The 23,825-nt window shown below is 41.6% G+C and overlaps 2 protein-coding genes across 7 annotated transcripts in view; one reads left to right on the top strand and one right to left on the bottom strand.

Annotated features, from left to right (window-relative positions):
• Positions 1 to 3,089: 3,089 nt before the first annotated feature.
• The window catches only part of IDUA (alpha-L-iduronidase), a 45,118-nt gene continuing 24,382 nt past the window's right edge, over positions 3,090 to 23,825 (top strand). For both annotated transcript variants that reach the window (XM_040089509.2, XM_040089508.2), the window contains exons 1-2: positions 3,090 to 3,234; positions 6,362 to 6,502. In XM_040089509.2, the coding sequence (XP_039945443.1) occupies positions 3,110 to 3,234; positions 6,362 to 6,502 (266 nt within the window). In that variant the 5' untranslated portion in view covers positions 3,090 to 3,109. The remainder of the gene's footprint in view (positions 3,235 to 6,361; positions 6,503 to 23,825) is intronic.
• SLC26A1 (solute carrier family 26 member 1) overlaps positions 8,705 to 23,825 on the bottom strand; it is a 36,698-nt gene continuing 21,577 nt past the window's right edge. For 4 of the 5 annotated variants that reach the window (XM_040089506.1, XM_040089505.2, XM_040089507.2 and 1 more), the window contains 3 exons: positions 22,437 to 22,516; positions 14,943 to 15,593; positions 8,705 to 13,538 (listed from right to left, as the gene is read on the bottom strand). In XM_040089506.1, the coding sequence (XP_039945440.1) occupies positions 12,018 to 13,538; positions 14,943 to 15,563 (2,142 nt within the window). In that variant the 5' untranslated portion in view covers positions 15,564 to 15,593; positions 22,437 to 22,516 and the 3' untranslated portion in view covers positions 8,705 to 12,017. Of the gene's footprint in view, positions 13,539 to 14,942; positions 15,594 to 22,436; positions 22,670 to 23,825 lie in introns of those variants that run through there. The other variant, XM_058424037.1, reaches the window with a different exon arrangement.

The raw sequence follows: 23,825 nt of genomic DNA, 5'->3' as shown, positions 1-23,825 counted from the left end.
TGGCATGAGATGGCTGTGTGACAAAGCCATCTTGGCATTTTCAGGGATGTTCTTTGAAGTCAATTTATAATTCAATTAAGTACTGAATTAGCTGGAGGCATCTGAACAGAGAAGCACACACACACACTCAAAACTCACACAGACATACACATATAAACCCCTCGACATATACACCCAAATTTCTTGTGCATTGTGCAAGTAACTCCTCACAAAGAAAGAAAATGTAGCAGGAAGTTACCAGCTCCCTGACATGTCTGAAGGAACCTGGAATGTCTGTGTTCTCAGAACATCTGCAGGGATGCTGCAGGGAGTGCTGCTGGGACTAAATGTCTTAAGCATTTCTCAGAGGATTGACTCAGCTCAGGGGTAACAGGTTTTACATCTCTCATCTGCCCAGTTTGAGACACTGGAGGATTTTAAGCTGGCCAGACAGCTGGGAAGGGTCAGCTTCAATATACTGGAAAGGACTAGTGAAGAGTGCTGCTCTCCATTCCTCATGCCTGTGTGCCTCCTCAGGAATGCCTCAGTACAGGACGAGCTCTCAGTCTTTGCAGGGTGGTGGGAGGAGGCTATGGTAAAATCCCCAGTGTACTTCAGGTGGGAGTGTCAGCTGTGGGGAATCTTGTAAAATACTGCACAGAAAAACTTCCCGGCCTTGGAGAAGCAGAAAGTCAATGGAAAAAGGGGAATATCTCCTTGACCAACGTTTTCCATCACGGCTCTGCCTGATTGTCTCTCTAAAACCATGCTCATAGAAACCTAAGCATATGGGTTTAGCTCTGAGTCAGATTTTTAAACCTGGGAAACTGCATGTTGGAGGTAATCTGAGGTAATCTTGGCATTTGTGCTTCCCCTGGAAGAAGAGGATTGGGAGGATTGCAGAGCAGACAACTGAGTTTCACCAGTGTAGCCTGGCACCTGACCTGCAAATGCTGCCAGAACATGTTGATCCAGTCGACTACCTTGACTGGGAAAACACGAGCCATAAGCTCCCAACTGCTCTGCCTGCAGCAGCCCTCAGATGTTGTAGGAACAGAGGTGTATTGGGCTCCTTCACAGGGTGTAGATAGCTAATGCATTTCATTTGTCTGGCAGGAGGCACCATAGCAGCAGGTGCAGCAGGTGGTGAGCAGGAAAGATTTCTTGTGGAAACTGCAGTTCTTCAGAAGTACCTTAAAAAATCTTGTTAGCTGCCTTGTTAGACATGGAAGAGAAACCTAAGGGTGATAAAGCCTTTTGTTGAGTCTCTCCTCTAGCAGGTGTTTTGACTTCCCTTCTGTCTTCCAAGTTCAGGCCTGGTGTGTCCAGTGTGCTACATGTAGCACTCGCCCATGCCTTGGGATAAGCTGTAGAAAACAAGGGGGACGTTCTGTTTAGCCCTTACCCCAATCTCTGAGAAGGATCCTCCTGGAAATGCTCTGGAGGTCATGTTCTTGTCAGACTCCCAGGGAAGAGACTTTCCTGGAGTTCTGAGAGATTTCTCTAAAATGACAACAGAGCACCATTTTACATCCATGGCTCTGTGGTGTTTCAGGACATTCTACAACATGCCTGAGGACAGCCAAAGTTTCCTGGCCAAAAAGAGCATAGTATTGGTTTGACACCTTGTCTTCCAGAGTGGACTTTGAAATCAGCCAAGCTGAATGCAACAGTTCTGTTTTAGTAGTCTCTGAGGAAAAGCCAGCTTGGTCTCCAAGGTTCAAGCCTTCCTGATGTCAATAGGAGTTGTCATGGTAGAACCTATGGGGTTCAGGGGAATTCTCCCTTGAAAACAACTTTTGCTGAAGTCTGTGGCCAAGTCTTTGACTGGGGACTGAGCCATTGGTTCCTCTGCAACGGATAATTTCCACATCACAGCTAGGTTCTTCTCTCATGGATCACCTTTTTCAAGTGGCAAAATGCCATCAGCCCTCACTGAAGCCCAGGCAGCAGCACCCACCCAAAGCCAGCTTTTGTCCCAGCTCAGAGTGCAGCTAGTAGCATAGAATGGGATTTCCTGCCTGGGAGGCTTGACAAGATTCCAGAAGATACAATAATAGATAAACGAGAATGATCCTGAAGATAAGTCACACCCCATGGAAAACAAACTCCTCAGGTATACATGGTAACAAACAAGCATCTAGAGAATCAGGAATCAGGCTGTGTGTAACAAAGCACATTTTAAGCTCTTCACAGAATCACAGAATGTCAAGGGTTGAAAAGGACCTTAAGGGTCATCTAGTCCCAACATCCCCTGGCCCGGGGCAGGGACAAATCCCACTAGACTGGGTTGCTCAAGACCTTGTCCAGCTTGGCTTGCAACAGTGCAAGGGGACATCGACAAACCACCCTGGGGAACCTGTTCCAGCATCTCACCACCTCCACAGTAAAGAATTTCTTCCCAATAACTAAGCTACACTTCTCCCCTTCCAGTTTGTATCCGTTAATCTCTAGGGCTGAACAGCCCCGACTTTCTTAGCCTGTCTTTGTAGGGGAAGTTCTTCAGTCCCCTTAGAAACTTCACGGCCCTTTTCTGGACTTGCTCCAACAAGTCCACGTCCTTCCTGTAGTGGATCCCAGAGCCGGATGCAGTATTCCCGGTGGGGTCTCAGGAGAGGGGAGCAGAGCGGCAGACTCCCCTCCCTCGCTGCCCACCCTGCTTTGGAGGCAGCCCAGAATGCGGCCGGCTTTCTGGGCTGGGAGCGCACACTCCTCTTCGACATGCTAAGATCAATAAATTGGTTTACACGTAGCCAGCGGACACAGCTCCCACCCTGGCTCTACGCTTTTCCGGGGAAAGAAGGCGGTTCCGCCCCCGTCACCGCGGCCTTCCCGGGCCGGGCAAAGGGAGCGCGGGCGTGGCGGTGCGCACCGCCCCCGTGTGGGGCGCGGGAGAGGCGCAGCCGCCGCCGCCTCCCCGCGGCACCGCCGTGGGGAGAGTCCCGGGAACCGGCGGCACCGGGACAGCGGCCACAGCGCTGCTAGTCGTGAGTAGCGCGGCGGGCAGGAGCCCCCTCCCGCCGCGGGGCTCCGGAGGGCGAGGGCCTCTCGGACCCTGGGCGTGCCCTGGCGCGCCGGCAGCGGGCGGCGGTGGGGCCCCGCTTCTCGGCCCCGCGGCCCTCGCGGCGCCATGGGGCCGCTGCTGTGGCTGCTGCTGGTGCCCCTGGGCGCGGGGTCCGCGGCGTACGAGGTGTACGTGGATGCCCGGCGAGCCGAGCGGCCCCTGCACCACTTTTGGAGGAGCACTGGCTTCTGGTAAGCGCGCACCGCCTGGCTCCGGGCCCCGAGCCGCTGGGCAGAGGCTCTTCGGCCCTCGTCTCGGCTGCATCCCCCCCTCTCGATTCCCAGGGCGTGCGGACGCTGCCTTCCAGGAGGAACCGAGACTCTCCTGAGGTTGCTGCTGTGGGATCACAGGGCCCTTGTTGCCCCTTGCTGCTTAGCCTGGTTGCTGGACCGGCTCCACAGTGCAGGGCAGGATGTGGGATGTGGTCAGTTAGTGTGAACTGGCCAAAAAAATAGGCCTAATCGACATTCCTTCCCCTTCTCTGACTTGCTTCCTTGCCCTTCGAACATGTAAAGTCCATATTCTTCCCCAGCACAGTACATATGTTGATACTTGGAAATAATTTCCCTTTACTTTTCAGTGTTTCCATTGCCAAGGCCCCTAAAGGGCCCCAGGAAAAACTTCTGATAGTTCTAGTACTACCAAACAAAAGACTCATAGTTCTAGGAGTTTTTTTTTCTTCTTGACAGACGTTTTCCAGATGCACCACCAGCTGCAGCCAGTGGGTCAAGTTGACCCACATTAGGGGGAAGGAGGTGACGATGCAGAAATCCCTGTATTCTGGTCATGCTTTGCTTCTCGTAGAAAGCCTCCTCTTGCTCAGCTGACTGGGGTTGGAGCAGCCTTTAAGTTTTGTGAGACTACTAAAAGCTTCTAGCAGGCATGAAAGCGTATTCCACTGCCGTGCCTGTATCTTACTCTAAAGTGGTTGTGATGTCTTCCATTTAGGCATACAGTGGTTTAAATAACACTTGAAAAGGAGTTGCAATATGGAATGAGCATGTGCCTTAAAAAAAGGAATTTGTGCACTTTTTTTGTATAATGCATAAAGGCCCCCTAAAAAAAAACTTGCAAGATTTTTCTTTAGTTTTCCATGGGGGGAAGGGTTGTACAGGGGAGACAGAACAGAACCAAAAAACGTTCTGTTGAAGAGAAATGTTTGGGCTTTCAGGATTTTTTTGTTGTTGTTGCTTCTTTTGTTTTAAAATTTTCTTGCAATATTAGGAAACATTAATGAAAATCTGCCTTAAAAATAGTATGTTTAGCCCATTTAAACTGCAGCCTATAAAACACTCATGATTTTAATTGTGTGGAAAACTTCGGAAGGCTGCAGACGTGAAAGACATGTGAAGGAAAGACAGCAGGAGCAGTAGCAGAGGCTATCTGTGGGTCAGCGGTTACTCTTTTATAACACCTGGCCAACACTAGTATTTCTGAAAATCCCTTGAAAGCTCATGTAGTGGCGCAGTTGAGTTCCAGCTGCTAAAGTGTCTTTTCTGGGCAAGTGCCCAGCTGTGGATCAGCAGCTGAGAAAACCAGGGAGCAAGGCTTGAAGTTCTCTTGGATGGGCACTTTGCACCTTACCTCAGAACAGGTAAGGATAGATACTGACGGCATCATTAACAACACCCACTGTTCTGTCGGCTTTCTTTTGCATCCCAACATGGTTTCTGCAAAACTTCTCTCTAACGGTGTGAATTTTAGAGTGTTTGTTCAACATGGAGTAAGAAAAAATAATTGTCTCTGCCACTGTTGAATGGAAGCCGATTTGAATTTCGGAGTAGTAGTAAAGCACCCCATCAGGATCTGATCATTAACATTGTCATTATTTACTGGAACAATTAAAGAGATGGCTGATACATTTCAGTGAGAGTGAAGCTGATAATTTTGCATCATCACTTGTGTGACTTGAAGCTGTCTTATCGAGATGGTTTTTAATTGCCTTGTAGCTGGTGAAACTGCAGAGAGGGGCTCACATAAACTGGCTGATTTGTAATAGGTGTTATAAATGGATGTGGTTTGTGTAAAGACTGGAACTTTCAGGTAAGGATGCAGGAGATGGGGTAATGGATAGGCAGTATCTCAGCTGTGTCAAGTTCTTGTCCAGTGGGGTCAGGCATTTCTCCTTTTGTACACAGGTAGCGGCTTCATTTGGTGGGGCCCTTGGTGGCAGGATGATTATATGGATGGGTACAGAGTAGGCAAGGATGACATAAATGACCAGCTGAGTTGCAGTCAGCAGAAGTCTGGTTGACTTCATAAGAGGCAATATCACATTGGCATGTAACAGGCAAGGCATAGACTAGACCAGTTTTTGACTTAAACAGTTTGTATATAGTGTGTAGTTAGAGCAAAAGTCATCTCTTGCTGCAGGGTGAAGACACATGGATGTATTTTACTGAGCCTGAGGGACAGTTTTGTTTTATCCTTCTTGTCATAAAATGCTTTATTATTCAGAATGTGCACAATATGAGGAGGCTTAATCAAAGTCCCTAAGGATGCCCAGACCCAGCATCTGAACCATGCAGCATTCTAAGTTGCTGACTTGTGAAGGGTGGGGTTGAGATCTCCATCATGCAGTATTTATCTGTGGAGATAGGAACAACAGAAATTTGCCACAGTGTAATGTTAATTTCAGTGGAGTAAGTTCAGACATCAAAGTCAAGTTGATATGATTGTTGCTGTATAACTATGAGCCTGTTAAACTGCTTGCAGAATCAAGCATAGAAACCTCAAACTGCACACTCCTGTGCTCTCTGATGCTAAGGGTTAGCTGAACATGACTGAAGAATGCGAAGGCTCTGAGTATCTAATTCTTCTGCTAAAAAGTGTAGTGGGGTTCACAGCAAACAAAGAATTTATGTCATTGCATGAACTTCAGCAGGAAGGTCAGGCCCATATTTTTCTTACTGCTGACGTCAGCAAGTCTGACTTCCACTCAAAAGCCTAAAAGACAGTGAGCTCCTTTATGATTAGCTACTCAGAGACAAGGCATCTGTCACTGTATGGTTTCCTCTGGCCACTGTTGCCTGAGATCACTGTCTGTGTGGCAGTGACTGCTGGCAAGGTTTTCCTTTGAGCATGGTGCACCTGAGGTGCACCCAGGTTGTATTCCACACTGCCAAACAACATGTATAGCCAGTTGGTCCCACATAACCTGCAACTCCGTTTTGCTTTTGTCTCATGTTAGGCAATGCTCCTTACGCTGTGCAGGTGTATGTAGGTAGTGTAGGGATGTAGCATAGGTATTTTGCATGCCCAGTGAAGCTGTTACCTAATATTTCAATGTGTTTCTTTTCTGTCCGTCTTTTCCTGAAGCCCTCCTTTACCTCACAGCCGTGCTGATCTGTTTGACTTGAGCAAAGACCAAGAGCTGAACCTTGCCTACATTTCTTCTGTTCCACATGGCGGCATTGAACAAGTTCGGATTCACTGGTTACTGGAATTAGTTGCTCTTAGGTAAGCAAACACCTCAAGTTGAAGTCTAGGAAAATGTGACACATTAAAGGGTCCAGCAGGTGCTCACTTTGATATTTATCTTAGCCGAATTGCAAGCTGGGCATATCTTTGTTTCTGTGGAAGTCAGCTAAGTTCCACCAGATGGGAATCATCTGGAGTTTTAAGAGATGGAGAAAGGCAATTTCTACTGAGAAGCTGAGGGACTAGAAAGATGGCTTACTTTTTAATGTAGGAGATATGATACAGCAGAAAAGTCCAGCAAAGTCCGACTTACTGAGAGGTCCAGTTGAAAGCTGCTACTAGTCCTTCTGCCTATATTAGGAGTTACTCTTTGCCTCCTGAAGCTACCTGTGCTCTGCATTAATTGATAGGTAGTAAGAATTAAAACAGGGTGGATTCAGGTAATAACAGCTAATACTCTGTTCCAAAAGGTTTCATATTCAAAACAGCATTTTTAGTTTCAGGGAAATACATGTCAGATTTTAGGAGAACACTTGGAATTCATTGCCTTTCAAGTCCCTTTTAATTCAGCTTGGACACACTCATATCAATATGCCCAGTGGGAGCAGCCAAATAGCCATATACCTAGAGCAGGAGCAATTGGTCTATGAAGAAAGACAAACCATAAAAACCCCATGAAAAATTGTAATAGCTCTTAAAAGTTCTGCCTGGCTCAGACTCTTGCTGAGCTGAGTGTATTTATGATCCACATCATTGTTGCGTTTACTATCCCAGACAAAGAAGAGCGAGAATTCACCACTGTGGGGGAGAAACAGGGGAGGAGAGCTCAAACTCTAAAAATGGAGTGTGAGCAGAGGAATAGGGAGTTTAAGAATGTGCATTAGGAACAGAAATTTTCTTTCTTGATATTAAGGTGTGCTTGTGTATGTCAGTTTTTTAGGAAGGAAGTCCTGCACACAGGTAAGTATTGCATCAGTACCCCAGGATGGCCTCTGTTTGTTAGTCCATGCATGGGTATAGCAGGTAACAGAGCTCCTCTCTTTCATATTTCCCTGTGGAAGTTCTTGGAGTGAGCCAGTGTGAAGGACAGCTGTTCTGAGTCCCTGTCTTAGAGATTTCTCCTGGGAGATGGATTTGGTCTTTCAGGTTTCTGTAACCAATTCACTTAGGAAAAACATTGAGTACCTTTGGAAAGAAAGCAGCCACATCTACAGTTGGAGCCCAGAATCCCTTCTGGCAGCCTGTCTTAGCTGTGCCATTGTGTTGAATTGGGCTTTCCGCATGACTGAGGGAGAGGAATGCGTCTGTCATGGATTCTACTCAGCCTTTGTGGGGACTGAGCTACTGAGTCTTTTTAAAAAAGTGGGATACAGTCCTTGACACAATCAAGATTCTAGGACCGTGGAAACAGTAATCAATCAAGAAGGCCCCGAAAAAGCTCTAGCCTAGCGTCTCAAAGGTAGGATTCTAACCTACTAGCCTCAGTCTTTAGCCCGTCTTTGACATGTAGAAATTAGAAGCTCCTACAGTTTAGAGCCAAGCTAGAATGACTCATTTTGCAAAAAAATGTGCATCTGTCAAGGATGAGAAGACTTTTAAGTTGTGGGAGGACAACCAGTGGACTAAGTGTCATCAGTTTGGAAGGGGATGTAGCATGGAGCCTGCAGACAAACATTGGGACGGAAGATACCAGCAGGAGCAGGAATGTGAGTCTGAGCAGAGAAGATTAGTGCTGATCCTTAATTTTGTGCATGTGTAAATCTCTTCCTGAACCACTGATTTCCAGAAGGATGTAGGGAGGCCTTGAGTGCAACCATCTTGTGCAGAACTGTATTATGTTATGGAGTTGATGAGTGGAGAACAATTCTTGGAATGTGGACATGGGGCACTTGACTGAAGAAGAGCGCTGAGAAAAAACAGAGGACCTCTGTGGAAGTCTAAGAGGTAGAGGCTTTGCTTTTTTTCACAGTTGCCACCATTTGTAAAAAAAGGTGCCATAAATGTTTCTGTCAAGAAATAGATGTGCTCAAATAAAAAACTGCTACCTTCCCCTTCTCACTTCTCTAATGGTCTTTCTCATTACGTTTTCTAATCCCTCAATATCAAGTGCATCCCTTTACTTGAACTTTTTCTAGTACAGCAAGCCTCCCTCTTCATCTTTGTCTTTATTCAGAGTTAGCCCATTATTTCCCCACATGTGAAAGGATACCACAAGCAAATTGTTTTCCAAGAACTCCTAGTTTTATTTTCCAACCAATAGCACACATTTGTCTCTTGGTCTTGGTCTTGTGACACAGGAATATTCATGATTGTGGGGAAATCCAGGGTGTCTTTCATGGGCTGGACAGTTCCCAGATTGTTGGTTACCAGTGCCAGTAAATAGAGCTATTTTGACACTTACACCACACATTCTGGCCATACTTCAGTAGTCAACAAGACAGGACACATTGAGCGGAAGACTTCCTGCTGCTTGCCCAGTTCCAAGGGACATACACAGTTAACAAATTAAGAATCCTTTCCCATTCTTATGTAGCAGTACTAAAATCTCTTGTATACATGATACATGGTAAATCACAAGGCAGCACAGTGAACAAAAATACAGTCAACCTACATGAAGCTTATAACATTTCCTAGAAGGCATATAATGGTTTTTATTTCAATATTAGTATTAACCTAGTTGGAATTACAAGCCTATCCCCAGCTCCTCTCCAAGACACTATAACTGATTTCTGGTGGATTAGAAGAGAATCAGCATATTTTGTTAATTTTCAATCTTCGTATCCCTAATCTTAGTTTAACTTAGTATAGCAAACATAGATGTACCAGAAAAAGGCTTGCTTTTTTAGTTACCTTTTACATACTCCTTAGAAATAATTCACAGTCTGCTTGCATCCCTACATCACAGCACTGAAGCTGCTTCCATGCTGTGTTTGACAGTGTCCAACACATTGATGTGTTTGTGAGCCAGCTCTGCTGGTAAAACCAAAACAGGAAATTGTTCTTACAATTTCTTCTGGCCAATAGTTTATTTCTTCATAGTATAAGTTCTAAAGTTTACCTTCTCTCTTATGTGTAGTCAAGTTCCTTTACTTAGGTATCCTTTAGTACCACACTTAAATATGGTGAAAAAGAGATTTTCCACTCTTATTTTCTTATCCTTTTCATTATTCTCCAGAGACTTTTGCAAGGTTACGCCTTCCATTGGATTTTTTTTTTTTTTTTTGGTCTTTTAAAATGAAGTTAATATAGAGTTAAGGGTATCTTTGCCTTTTTTTTTTTTTTTTTTTTTTCCCTTTGTGTTCTATATTGGTAGCTGGATCCATAAAGCTAAAAAAGTGTAGATCGGTAGAATGTTTTACTTGATTTCCAATGACAGCTTGCTTTAGCACAGTGGCCTAAGAGTGTGTGTATTGATACCGTCTGGTAGTAACTCTTATAAACCCATTTGCCTTGTTAGGCTCAAGCCAGACCTTAAAAGAGGTATTCCGTGACCAAAGAATTGTTACAAACAAAAGCATGTGCAAAGCAAGGCCCTGCTCGCTTCCTCTTAGAACAGAAATAAGCTAATCATACCAACTCAACGATTTAAGTAAGATTTAGATTGTTTTATGAGAGGAAAATGGTGCTCGTTGTCAGTTCTTTGATGCATCTGTGAGATTTTGCTGCTTTAGCAGTACTAACAGCATGCAGCTGATAGGCTTCTTTCATAATGAGTATGTGAAAATGTCAGCATTGAATAACCTAATATTGTGCTAGTCGTAGGCCCTGTGAAGATATTTTTGGTCTTTTGGAAATGCACTACTTTTCCTCTAAGAAAATACTTGTTTCTGAGAGCCAGACAGGCTCTGGGGCACTTGAAGAACCTCTGTTCTTTCATTCAGTGACCTAAAAAGTTGAAATGAGCAAGTCATATGATGTTGACTTGATTTTTTTTTTTTAAAATGGAACAGCAAAGAAATGGCTTCTGCATATATGGAACCTGTTTCTAGAGTCTGTTAGTTGTGAGAGGCACAGCTGTAATAGAACATCCTTCCATGCTTGGTAATGTGTGAACCTGACATGACAAAGGAGAGAGAGCGAGCACAGCTGTCTTACTTTCTATGCAGGTAATTATAGACTTGAGTATGAGACAGAATATTCTGCCCATGCCATGGGCTGGAACACTGAATACCGTATTATAATCAAAATCCAAGTCAATTCTTATTTGTGAAGAGAGAACGTGCATATACAACAATACAACTGATAACATAAAGCATAATGAACCGCAGTTAATGCAAATTATTATAGAAAGTAACCAGCCCCAGAAAACATGGTCTAGTAAACCTCAAATCAAAGATTAATATGATAGGAAAAAATCCACCAAATGCCAAACAGAACCCCCACAACATCTGCAGTATGTACAGTGTTGAAAGTTTTTCCACATGGAGGGATACACAAGTTACAAAGCGTTGCTCCCTTTACTTGACCCATGTATGTTAATTGTAATACTTCATTAGCATTGCATCAGAGAAGACCAGCCAGGCAGTTCTGACTGATCCATCAATCCCCTTCAAGAGAACTCAGAGATTTACCTTCCCACCCTACCCTTATTTTCTCCTGTTTTCCTTTGAACCCAGGCAGGCATTTGTAGGAAGGTAATGATGTGCTGCATCACAGCTCTGAGGTTTTATGTTTGATGGTCCTTACGTATCCCTGAATTAGAGTTGCATCTGCCCACCAGAGGCAATTTATTTTACAGGATGGTACAACTAGCTGCATAGCTGCCAGTTAAAGCCATTCATTTTTCTTAATCCTGTTTATCCTTTTAGTAGTTACAAATTTGTGCATCAGAGTCATATTTCTTCTAGCATGATTAGAGGTATCACAACCTTAAGTAACTAATTACAACAGATTTAATCCAATAAAATGGATCACTCCTGTGACTCCAAAGCCAGCAGTTTCTGAAAATGGTGATTTTGAGAGGAACCTGTGATGGATCATAGTTTCTTCTGTGGCAGGTTAAGCTATTAAGCTTGTGTGATCAAGGAGGAGAGATATTCTACATTCCACAATATTTTAGACACTTTATTTTTATGCAAACAGCGGAGACTTGATTAGGTGTACACCTAGAATGACTGGAAGGGGCAGGGCCTTGCAAGCCACAGTTTAAACTATTATGTGTCCAGAATGCCATGCTGATTGTATTTTCATGGAAGTGGATTAGCCTTCTTAACACAAACCAGCCATTAAATCCCTGGTAGAGTAACCCTGGCCAGGCCTTCCACCACAACAGTCCCCTGACATCCATGTTGAGTCACAAATGATCATGGTATGATGGACGAGTCAATCCCAAAGTGCCTTTGCCTGCATTTTAAGGTGATGGTGGTAGTCTAACCTTTCCATGCTTGTCCTGGACTGCCTCCCTAATGGCTGTTCTATGTGGCATATTGCATGAAGTGGAACTCTTTGGGGGGAATGGCTTTACACAGCCAACACTCTGTCTGATAATTTACTTGTTGCAAACTATCCCTCTCCATCTGTCACTTTGTAGTGAATCATCAAGGAGGACACAGGGTTAAACTGAGCAATCTGCTGGAAGCTTTTGGTCTTTTGCAAACAGCACAGCATTATGTATACTGTAGAATAGCATTTCCTGCATACATCCAAAATCTTTTCCAAAGTAACCCCCTCTTTTCAGAGAGTCTATCACTGAGGGATTGCAGCAAGCCAGGAGAACAGAAATGTTTAAATTCTTGTAGTCTTTCAGGATTTCCTTTAAAGTATTAACTCCGGTGGTGTCCAAAAATGAGATGGAAGAGCAATCTACAACAAGGGCTTGGAAATCAATTTGCTTAGGAACTAGTTGCAAAGTGGTTTCTCCAATGCCCAGTCCATTAGCAGTTCTGTGATTTCCTTTTTTCAGATGCTGCTTTTCCTTCTTCTCATATTTCTTCCTCCTAGCAGCTTCTAGGTTAGGGTCTAAATTGGTCAATCTGTATAGAGACTTTAGGAAGTAGTTTCTATTTGCATAGTAAAGTGGGGCCTCAAACCGAAATATTTTGACCTTTGGAACAGTAGAGAGATTTTCATATTCAAAGTCATCCTCATAAAAGCTTGTGCCTTGGATCTGACCAAGCAGGGCTGTCCGTGGCCGCTGGGTACGAGCAATGATGCATAACATGGAGAAAACAATGCCAACCAAGAGCCCTATTTCTGTGCTGACCAAGGCAGAGGCAGACATAGTAACTACCCAAACAAGTGTGTCCACCTTATTCACATGGTACCGTGCTGGCACATCTCGGAACTTCCTCAGGGCTCCCCGAAGACTAACAATGATAATACAAGCCAGGACACACTTCTGCAAGGAGTAGAAGAGGGGTGCCAGGAAGAGCAACACCAGCAAAACCACCATTGCACTAATTACTCCAGAGATTTGAGTCTGGCAGCCTGTAGATGTTTTGACGAGCGTTTTTGCCAGAGCTGCACTGGTTGCAAAAGAGTGGAAGAAAGAAGGAATGATGTTGCAGAACCCCACAGCAAACATTTCCTGATTGGCTTGGATGGTGTAAGCGTACTTCTTTGCAAACATTTCGGAAAGGGATACAGTGAAGACAAAACTGACTATGGCAAGAGGCAAAGCATCTAGAGCAACTCGGAGCATTAAGTTGAACTCTGGTACCTTTGGTGGGATAAATCCTGTTGGAATAGCTCCAGAAACACTGGATGCATACACTTCATTTAACTTACCGTAGTGTGACACCAATGTTGCCACAACAATAACAACCAGCTCTGTGGGAAGAGGAAATTTCAGTTTATGCTTATACCGATCTCCGAGTTCCTTAGCAGTGACCAGCACCATGATACAAATGGCACTTGTGATGACATCACAAAGGTTAGCCTGAGAAATGTTCCGGAAAATGTTAATCCAAGTAATAACAAGCATCCCATGCCCTTGACTACGTGGAATTTTTATTCCAATCAGATACTTCACTTGAGCTGTTAAAATGGTTAAGGAAGCACCAGTTGCAAAGCCATCTAGTACGGACTCAGATAGGTACATAGATACAAAACCCAGACGGAAGATCCCCATTAGAACCTGAGGAAATAGAAGCAGAAAAAAAAAAATATGAGCTGTAACCATTGCTGCAAATAAGTAGGTACCAATGGGGGAGAGCTAGCTGGAGGCCAATAGTACTTGGCTATTTCAGTCTTGAAAAAGGAATTACCCTTTTTTGTTTCCAGTCTGCTTATAAAACATGAATCCTTTTACTGTTGTGGAATGCTACAAACCCAAGTGGTTGTATCAATAGCATTGTCAAACTCCTCTTGAGATAGGGTGGTCAATCAAACATTTGTCTGAAGTGACTCCACTGAAGTAACTTGCCTGATTCTAATTCCCCATGCAAAAGAACAGTGGGTTCAAAATACTGCTGTTAATACTAATGTTAATTTTCCTCCTTTTTTTTCTATATTAAAGTGAATCAAGTTAAAATGTTTGGCCTTTTCTTTGTAAACAAAACTTTAATAACAACAAATAAGATCCCTACTTTAGCTTTTGTAATAAATGGCTTTTAATTTTAGCCCTGTGGACAGAAGGGAAAATGGAGCACAGATTGCCTTCATGGCATGCCTAAGATCAGAAGTGGCAGAACAGCTCACAAACTCCATGATTCTGTCCTTAATTAGTTGATTCACCTTCCTTAGATGGATTTAGAATATACAACTTCACAGAGCATATATTTTGTTCATATATGTGACCTGAAATTTTTTACTACATCAGGAAGATAGCTAGCTCTTTCTGCATTCATATATATAATATAAATAAATATATACACACACACACACACACACACAGAGTTAATAGATAAATATGTTAATAGATAAGTATGTTCATTATGCTTCCTTCTGTGCCCTCTTGATATCCTTGTGATGGCAGCAAGTGTCAAGTTGACAAGTGTCAAGGAGTCCAGCACAGCCAGTATCTGAAAAGTAAGCTAGTCAGTCTATTTCTCCTCTTGTCCTTTCTTTGAATTATCTTTTGGACAGCAGTTTGATAGAACATAAGCAACCTCTAGCAAAACACTGAACTGCACATTCTGAACCTGTAGAAGCAGTTGAGTTGGTGTACACCTCTATTAAAATATCTAGGGAAAGAGAGTTATTTCTTCATTGTTAAATACACAGCTGCCTGGGAATTTCCTGTATCTGTATTGGGCCTCATTGTCCCATGAAAGCAACAAGGCCAAAAAGCAGAAGAGTATCAAAACAATGTTAATGGTCTTTCAGAAGACTCTTGTTTTACCTGTGTTTGCTAGCAACTAAGAAAACTGCTTGCCTCATGCTGTCTCTGAGTCGCCTGTTCGGCTTCCTGGAGAAAACAGTCCAAGGTACATTCAGATGAACTGATGATGTATTCTCATTGAAAGACAGTCAAACCAAAGCTTAGGTGATGCAAAAAACCTCATACCTTGCCTCTGGATGTCAACAACCACTTACTTACCTGATACACTCCAGCCATGAATGTCAAGGCTGTAGCAATGCCAATAGCGTAGCACTCTTTCCCACACTCGGCATTTATCCCCACAGTGGTAAGGTTGAAGGCAGTTGTGTTGGACAGATTGTCATTCTGCAGAGAGCCATCACCTGAGGCTGGTGGGACATCGTCATTCAAGTCAAATCCAGCCAAGAGAAGTTCTCGGTCCACAACTTGTCCCACCATTAAGCTTATCAAGCTGAAAATGCCAACTGAGACGTGACGGGATGTGCCCATTAAGAAATAGATGATGTTGGCAAAGAAGGATGTGTAAAGGCTGTAAATGGGCTTCAGACCTGCCAGCAGTGAGTACGCAATTGCTTGAGGCACCAAAATGATCCCAATCACTAACCCAGACATAACATCCCCCCAAATGTACTCTTTGATTCGGTACTTGGGAAGCCATCGTAAAACAGGAAAAAAGTCCATAAGAAAGTTCTTCAGCTTCTGTGGTGTGCAGGAACAGCTCTTTCTCAGCTTAGCTAGCATGACTTCTTTCCTGTTAATCTTGATGTGAGTCTTTCTTTCCATGAGAAAACAGGATGAGGTGTTGTTTTCCATTCTGGTAGCCTCAAGTGGTCTTTCCATTTTCCCAGTGTTTACTTCATTTATGTGTTCCTGCAAAGTGAAGAAAACCTCTGTCAGGTTGCAATTCATGAAGGTTTTTTTTAGCACAGTTGCTTAACACGAAAAGTTTGTCACCTGATTTCGCTTTTAAGGAAGCATCATCCCAACAAGAACACTCTCACAGGACTTTTTGACGCATAAGGCTAAGAAATAAAGCTGCCCTTTCTTGTACACGTTAAGGAGTATTTTCAAACTGAATCCAGTTTGTTCTAATACAGAAAAAATGGGGTTAAATTAGTAAATTTTTTTGTGTGACAAAGATTTCCATCATCTATTCTAAATGTTCTTTCATTAAAGGTCTTTGTGACCAGAGGCAGCACTTGATGGTGTGAAATAAGCATGCACTAGTGAGGTAGGTTGCAGTGTTTCTGTATAGTGAATACATCTTGTAATCATTGATTAATAATTCTCACAGGGTATAAAGATCTGTCACTGCAGTAGTCAATGCAGAGGAGTAAAATGTTGCTTGTAGGACCTTTAAAGCTGAGTTTTCTGGAGAGCAACATTTTAGTCTTACACTGACTAAAAGATATGTACATAAACCATTGATGGACTCTTTGTAGCTGCTACTTAACATGAACATGTTGAATTGTGGATTGTTTTGATGTGCAGCTTCTGGTAATAAATATCTACTCAGAAATGCCACCACATTGGCAACATACAGACAGAGCACCATGATGTTAGCATGTCGCGAGAGTGCTACACATTATTATTTTCAGATTTAAACCCATTTTCAAATTTAAACCAGTTACCCAACTTTGTTTTCCCAGTAATGAGATATAACAAATAATTATGTGTACAGCAGAACAAACACAGCAATGTTTCCTATGATTCTCCTGATTGTTTTCTAATATGTGATGGCTGGGATTAATTGTATTCCCTTGATGGGGGTGTTTTTGATATCTCTTGCCTCAGTGGACACAGCCATTTTCACCAAACCTGAGCTCTGCATTTTTACTCAATTGTCAGATTAAACTGAAATTAGCTTAGTCCATTTACAAGTAATTTTGGGGTGGGTGGGAACTTGACTAAGAGGCAAAACATGCAAGTGTCCTAACTTACATGGCTAAAAAAAATAAAATAGGAATACACAGGTGGAAAATGTTGAACAGACTATGGTAAATGGAAAAATCTTTTCTCTTTAGCAGTGGAGAGAAAGAGGAGACTTCCATGTGAGGATGACCCTGTATGAGCAGTGAGAATTAAGGAGTGACTCATACTGATCTAGATGAAGATACTAGGTGCTAATATAAGAGTATGCAGAGCTTTTAGGAAAGCAGACCTCCTCTAGGCACAGCCTCTCCCAGTGTCATTAACATCCAGGATCTCTGCATCAAAGCTGTTTGGTGCCAGGAGTGACATTGCAATAGTGTCAAAGCTTGTGTTCACTTAAAAGTAAAAGCTGTTTCTTTCCTCTTTCACTGTTAGAAACAGACTCTGTGTCTTATCAGTTTCATAAAACTTGAAGTAAACTTACTGGCACGGTATTCTTTTGTATATTTTGATGGTTTTAACAGCTAATGAACGGTTTAGATGCTACTGACAGAATTCTCTGTAAATTTCATGGGGTGTTTTGTTGTTAAGAACATTTTGATTTGTTAATGTTTGGTAACAGCCTGTTAAGGTGTAGAATTCCGAATTTAGAAAAAGCGTTAATGAGTCCAACTGGAAACATAATTGAAAAGCAAAAGAACAGATTATCAATAGCCTGTAAGTGTTTGACCTGGAGCAGTCCAAACAGAGAGTAGCTTATTAGAAAGTCTTTTGTCTATCCTGCTTAGAAATAGTTTTCAAGATTTTAATAATTATGTTTTGCCACCAGATTGAAAATAAGAAGAAGACATCTATCTGTAACTAGTGCAGAACTTTTAAACAACTTCCCAGGTATTATGGTACAGCATACAGATGAGTGATACAGCATGATTTCTAAGGCTATGCGAAGTTTAACCACAGTGCAAAGCAGGATGTTCAGGTGTTACCGGTCATTTAAAACTTGGTAAAAGGCAGAGTAGAGATTCTTATTAGAAATACGTGGACTGATTGTCCAAATTGAAAGGGACCTTCATACTATAAATATATTCTAAAAAATCAGTAGAGTTTTTTCCATCCCAATTATATAAACCCATTTTTAGCTCCCACTGTATGCATTTCTTTGTGTTTGTAAGTAAGGTTTATTTCCATCATAAGGGAACACTAATTACAATGTCATTTAATGTAACTATTTATGAAGATCCATGTCTATTTTTTATCAATGCTAAGTTTACTTTAGGCCCTAATGTGCTGCATAGTTATGCTAGCCAAGATCTGCTTGGACAAGAAAATATGTTGGATCTAGTCTTTGTTAAAAGGCAAAGATGACAGAAAAGATAAATGAAGTTGCAACATCGGATGAAGTACTTAAGAGCATATGAATAAAATTTACCAAATACAGAATGCTAGCAAGTGTAATAAAGACACTCATTTTTAAAAGGCAAAATCCCAATACTTCCTGTCTTACCTAAATTAGTTTGGAGAATGAGAGACTTGTGCATGAGGACAGCAAGTCCTTATTCAAATGCCACTCACTTCTTAAAGCCAAGTGAATTCAGCCAACCAGGAAATAAGTATTGTGGCCTTGTCTGCATACTTAAAAGCTAGTGGGCAGTTCAATATCCAATGAGTGCTTTTTATAGGCAACAAAAAAAAGATTGCATCAGCTTCTGTACAGTAGGTTCATATATTTAATTGCATAGTTGGTGTCTGCCTCTCTCTAATCTCACACAATTTACCTTTAAGTAATTTAGTATTTACAACAACTGGGAAAAAAATATAGTTCAGGTTCGTGTATTGTTTGTGCAGCTCCCTGAGGGATAATAGTGATTTTTAATACATAAGATGATTGGAACATATTTGCTTTGGAAAGCTATTAAGAGATCCTTTGTTTGAATGAGTGTTTAGTAATATACATATTAGCTATACTGCCTTACTGGATAATCAGAATAATAGGGGTTTTTTTGTAAAAAGCGACCAAGCCTCCCCACATCCCCCCCACCCCCCCCCCCCAAGAAAAAAAAAAAGAAAGAAAGAAAGAAAAAGAAAAAAAAAAGGTAGTACTGTAAAGTATGTGTCTTCTGTGTTCAAGCTGACAGGAAGTCAGGAAGTAATTTTCTTCAATTCTTTTTTTTCCCCTGAAAATAAAGGTTTCCTTCCCGTAAGTAACTGTTTATTTTGCTATAGATGCTGTGAGATTCAATGTCAAATGCACATGGTAGCTGTTAAACAGTCAGCTCTCAACCTAGATTGGTATCCAGAAACTGATAATGTTTAAAATTTCCTTGTTGGTTTTAGAATGCTGTAAAGCCACACCAAATAAGGGAAGGGGCATTGTTATCAGCAGCCTATTTTTCAGCTGTGTAACCCAATGATTGTCAGGCTGCTGATGCCTCATCTGAAGGAAATGGCATTCCACCACATGTGTGCTATCCCCTGTACACTTATGCAGCTTAGCAGAGCTTAGAGCTTCCATTGTTCTTGCAGTCTCCAAAGACAGAATGCAGGAGAGGAGATCTGTCTGCTGTGTGCATGAGAAGACTCCAGCCTTCTGATTCTGGCACTGAGATACAGCACCATGCTTCCGAAGTGGTAATACTTGAGCAGTATGCAGTAGCCCTAGCAGGGTCAGTAAGTGCTTCACCAAATGACTGGTACACCATATGACCCATTTTCAGCGTAGGCCACGCTAACAAATGGAAACCCACTATTCCTCCCTTTCTTCTTCCAGAGCTCCACAGAACATAATGTTTGCATTTTATTCAAGTCATCATGTGCTAAAATAGCTGTTCTTAACAGGGCTGCACAGATGAAGCAGGACATAGCGTAAAACATGTTACTTCATTGCATTTGACGTCAGTATTGGAACAACCGTTTAAAACAAGTGAAAGTTTACTTGTGTGCACCTTCATGTATATGTGTATATGTGTAACATTCATACAATTACAACAGAAAGTAGTCTTGGTTATTTTTTAATTGTACTTTTATCTTTGGAATACTCACAGTGAAGTTTTTTCGAGTTTCCCTTGACCATATGAGCAAAATGAATTGAGGAGAACCTTGTCTGAAACACTCATTCTTTCAGGTTAAATACATTGACTCAGTTTATTTCGTGAGAAAGAGAAATGAGGGAAAGAACCATTCAAGCCAAACAAACTGCTCACTTTCCAGCTGGCCTTAGTCCCACCTTTCTTTGTATCTTTTCATCAAGCCTGTGACCTGACAAAATCTCTCTGCAGGGGAAGAAACATTCATCTCAGTATGTTCATGTGGGATTTTTCTTTGCAGATTCTTCAGCAGGCTGTTTCTGCTGCTGCATGTATAACCATCCTGAATGGATGAGTTGTTCTTTGTGAAACAGCACAACCCCTAAAAACTTTATTCTTTTGCATCCTTTTGCCTCCCCATCCTGATTGTTCACCAAAAAATCTGAAGCCGTATCTCAGTAAAGCCCAGGGGGAAGTAGCGAGAGTGAGCCTGACTCCCTATGCTGAGATATTTTAAATGCTTTATTTAGAACAGAAGTCAGATGGTATCACAGCTCTGTAGTACAATTGCTCACTTGCTAAAATAGTGATTTAAAGTGTAAGTCAGGATGGAGCCATTTAAAGAGTTTGACCCAAGTGATGTTTGCTGTTTTCTCCATGTTAAAGCTATGAAAAATCCACTAAAACCTAATGTGATTAGGGTGGGTTTTGTAGTTATTTGTTGCATAATTCACTGATAAACATGAGAGACATTAGTCTAGTTAAACATTTGATTGGAAACACAGGTATTGAGTTAAATTGTTCATATTGCTCATCTTCCATGGGAGAAACCTTTCCCGTGTTATAGAAATCTTTCTTGGCTCTAATGGCTATGATTACATTACTGTTCTGGTTTTGAACAATGACACAATTTTGAAAAAGACTCCTTGGTTAGCCTCACAGTGCATAGACTCAATGTACAGGGGTGTGTTACTCTTGAAAACTGGATTTTTTTTCAGAGGAAGGTACCTAGAAACTATGCCCCAGTGCACTTTGACCCTTTATGGTGGCATAAAAACCTTAGCCAGCAGTTGGTGCTTTGGACATATTTGAACAGATGTTTTTAAGAACTGACTTGTCTGAAATAAATTCCCCTGAGCCGCATATAATGTAAGGCAATACTGCTTTAGTACCTCCTGCTTTGATTTATTAATATGCTTTTGTTCTGCAGGGTTGCTTAGATATGTCAACATAACCTAAAAGTTTTAGAAGTCATCAGGTGCTAGAACAGAACAAGTGAGATGAATGTTTCTCTGTGTCTTGCATTAGCTATTGTATTTTCATCTTTAGAACTAAGATATAAGGCTTAGTTAAGTCTTCTTGGCAGCAGACTTAAGCAAGGTGCCCGCAACCAAAACCATTTATTTATACACTGACCTAGCAAGCCGTCAGACTACAGGAACAGAACATGGCAATGCCTTTTAGGAAAATCATGTGAAACTTGATAGGCTTGGTTAGTTTTTTCACTATATTGGGGTAAAATATTGTTGTTTTGAAGCATTTTTATGTTGAATTTCAGTGTTACACTAATTCAAACGTGAAAGAGGAAATAGCATTCCAGCTTAGTGGTCTCTACAAGTCAGGAAAGCCAGATCACTTCTTCTACAAATTAAACTGCTATACTGAGGAGAGATTTATTCTGAGAGTCTTTTAGATTTGTGTATTTCTATTTAAAATCTCCAATTCACAATTTTTATTTTCAACTGTGAATTGGTTTAGGATTTTCCAGGCAGGTTAGGTTCTTTGTTAAATGTCTGCATTGACTAGCAGCTGTGATTCAAATCTTGTTTTCCCAAGGATTCTTAGTTCCATATCCCAGTGAGTGAGGTGACAGTCACTGACAGGTAACTATCCCAGAGCTGATGAGATGGCTGCAGTGGAATTCATGCAGTCAGCCAGCACCCGTTGTTAAGGTTGACCCATCAAGATCATCTTTGGGAATGATCATACATGCAAATACATGATCAAGTAGTTTAACTCCAGAGACAGGTTTTGTTCAAGGATTCCAGAACATGCTGATCTAACTATTGACATGCTCTTGAAGGCAAGATAGCATTATTCTTCAGGAAGATCCTAGGACATGACCACTAAAAAGGCATTTCTTGTGGGATTCAAAAAACATTCCTGAGAATCAGATTTCTTGGTTTTGGGAAAGTAGCTGTTTCAAAGTGAAACTCTGTTATTAAAAAAAAAAAAAAAAAAAAAAAAAGGTCTTTCAAGATAGCTTTTCAAGACCCTGATCATCATTCAAGAGGTTAAATACTAGGCTCTTTCAGCCCTGTGGTTTTGCTGGTCATTGTTTAGTCATACTAAGCTGTCACAGAGAGAAACAAATTTATAGTCTCTATTCCTGTTTTTTCTGTTGTTCTCTGTGGCATCTTGTTTTTACTACATGCAGTAAGGACAATATTTTGGAAACACTCTTTCATACTTAAGCACTAAGAAAGTGCTCTCCTTTTCAATATCAGTGTAGTACTTTGAGAAACAGATAAGCCTCGTATATGCCATTTTCTAAAATAGAAATAAAACTAACTAACTAGTTGGACTCTTGGACAAGGGTTGCAGGAAAGATAATTGCTTACCATTTACAGCTGACTGTATGTTTTACAAACTTGTGCCCAGTATCTACCTTATAAGCAATATTTATGAACAACAACATAATGATAAACCAAAAACAACAGCATGAGCAAAGTAAGTAAAAAGAGGCAGTTTTGCACCTTTAAAAACAGTCAAAGAACAAATTAACCTGAATTCAGAGGAAGGGGGACAAATCTCTTACCTGGATAGCTTTTTGACAGGAATATACCAGCTCTGTTTCTGCACGTTGGAATGAATGGAAGTCTTCAGGCAGACATTGCTCTATTTGCATAAAGGATAATTATTAGCTAAATATTCCTTAAGGTAATTGGATCTTGAGCTTGCTGTTTGGTAGTGTGCTGTCATTTGTATCACTTTGTTAAGCTGGATATATATGTAGCACTAGCTGAGGATTTGAGTTTAAATAATGCATAAGATTATTAATTAACTAGCACCGATCCAAATATTGTGCTGAGTTCAGGCAAGCACATCTCTGACCTTTGAAGGGACTTCTCATCTGAGATTTGATCTGGTTTATGCATCCTCATGTAACATTAGCTTTTGATTTTACATGTTCAAGGCGTACGAATAGAACTTCCGTCTTGCTTGAGATTTGTGTCCTTGCAGACTGGAATAATTCCTGTTCTTCTCAGTTCATAAGATGGGAGAGCTGGAGGTCAGAGTTCTGTTTCTACATATCAGCACATGCAGATCACAACATTTTTTGCTTCTGTGTAAAACAAAGACTGTATAATGTGGGCAGGTCAGCAGGACAAAGATAGGCTTCTGTTTAAAGTCTGCGTCATTCTTGTGGGGTATATAAATGACCAAGTTCCCTCTCAGTTATCTTAGATCTTTGTATGAGTGCAGGCTTATCCAAGTGATAAATAAACATCCATCTCCTCCCCTTGACAAAGGTGATGGGTAATGTTTAATGGTTACTAATCAGTGCAGATTAACAGGTTGGGCACAAGGCCATGACTCACAGGAACTGTATTCAGCTGGCCTACAAGTTATGTAGGGCTGAGGAGATGTGTCTATTTCTCAGCCAAGGATGAACAGGCATGCAGTAAAATATGAGATGGGAGTTGCAAGGCCAGAAGAAGACTGTGTTGCTGGCACACAAGCACTACTAGAGAGGGCCGGGTTCCAACATTGTCTTTTGTCCCTGTGCAAAAAGTTGTTTGCTGCTTTTTAGAAGTAAGAAGGAAATATAAAAATTATGTAAATGAAAAGTCAAAACTTAGGTGAGGGAGGAATAGAAAGGGAAGCATCTCACATCTCAATTCTGTGTTATTAAACTGGTCATGGATTCTTAAAACTACTGGCTGCTACCAGGAACTTAGACTTGGTGGTAGTAGTTACGATGTTCTAAACCAAAAATCTAAAGAAGGTAATTTCTGTCTTACTAAAATCCTGTTTCTTGCTTCTTTGTTATGGAAGGTCTTGTCAACCACTCCCATCCCTTTCCCCTTTGTGAAAGTACATCTTAGAAAAAAGGGGACACATTATTACACCTTATCTGCATAATGGATTTTGCACACTGGTCACAAAGATAGTGTGTTTCTTTGGTCTTGTGCTCTACAGAATA

The sequence above is a fragment of the Hirundo rustica genome, chromosome Z, assembly GCF_015227805.2.
Source record: "Hirundo rustica isolate bHirRus1 chromosome Z, bHirRus1.pri.v3, whole genome shotgun sequence".
NCBI lineage: Eukaryota > Metazoa > Chordata > Aves > Passeriformes > Hirundinidae > Hirundo > Hirundo rustica.
This window is presented reverse-complemented; position numbering and strand designations above follow the sequence as displayed.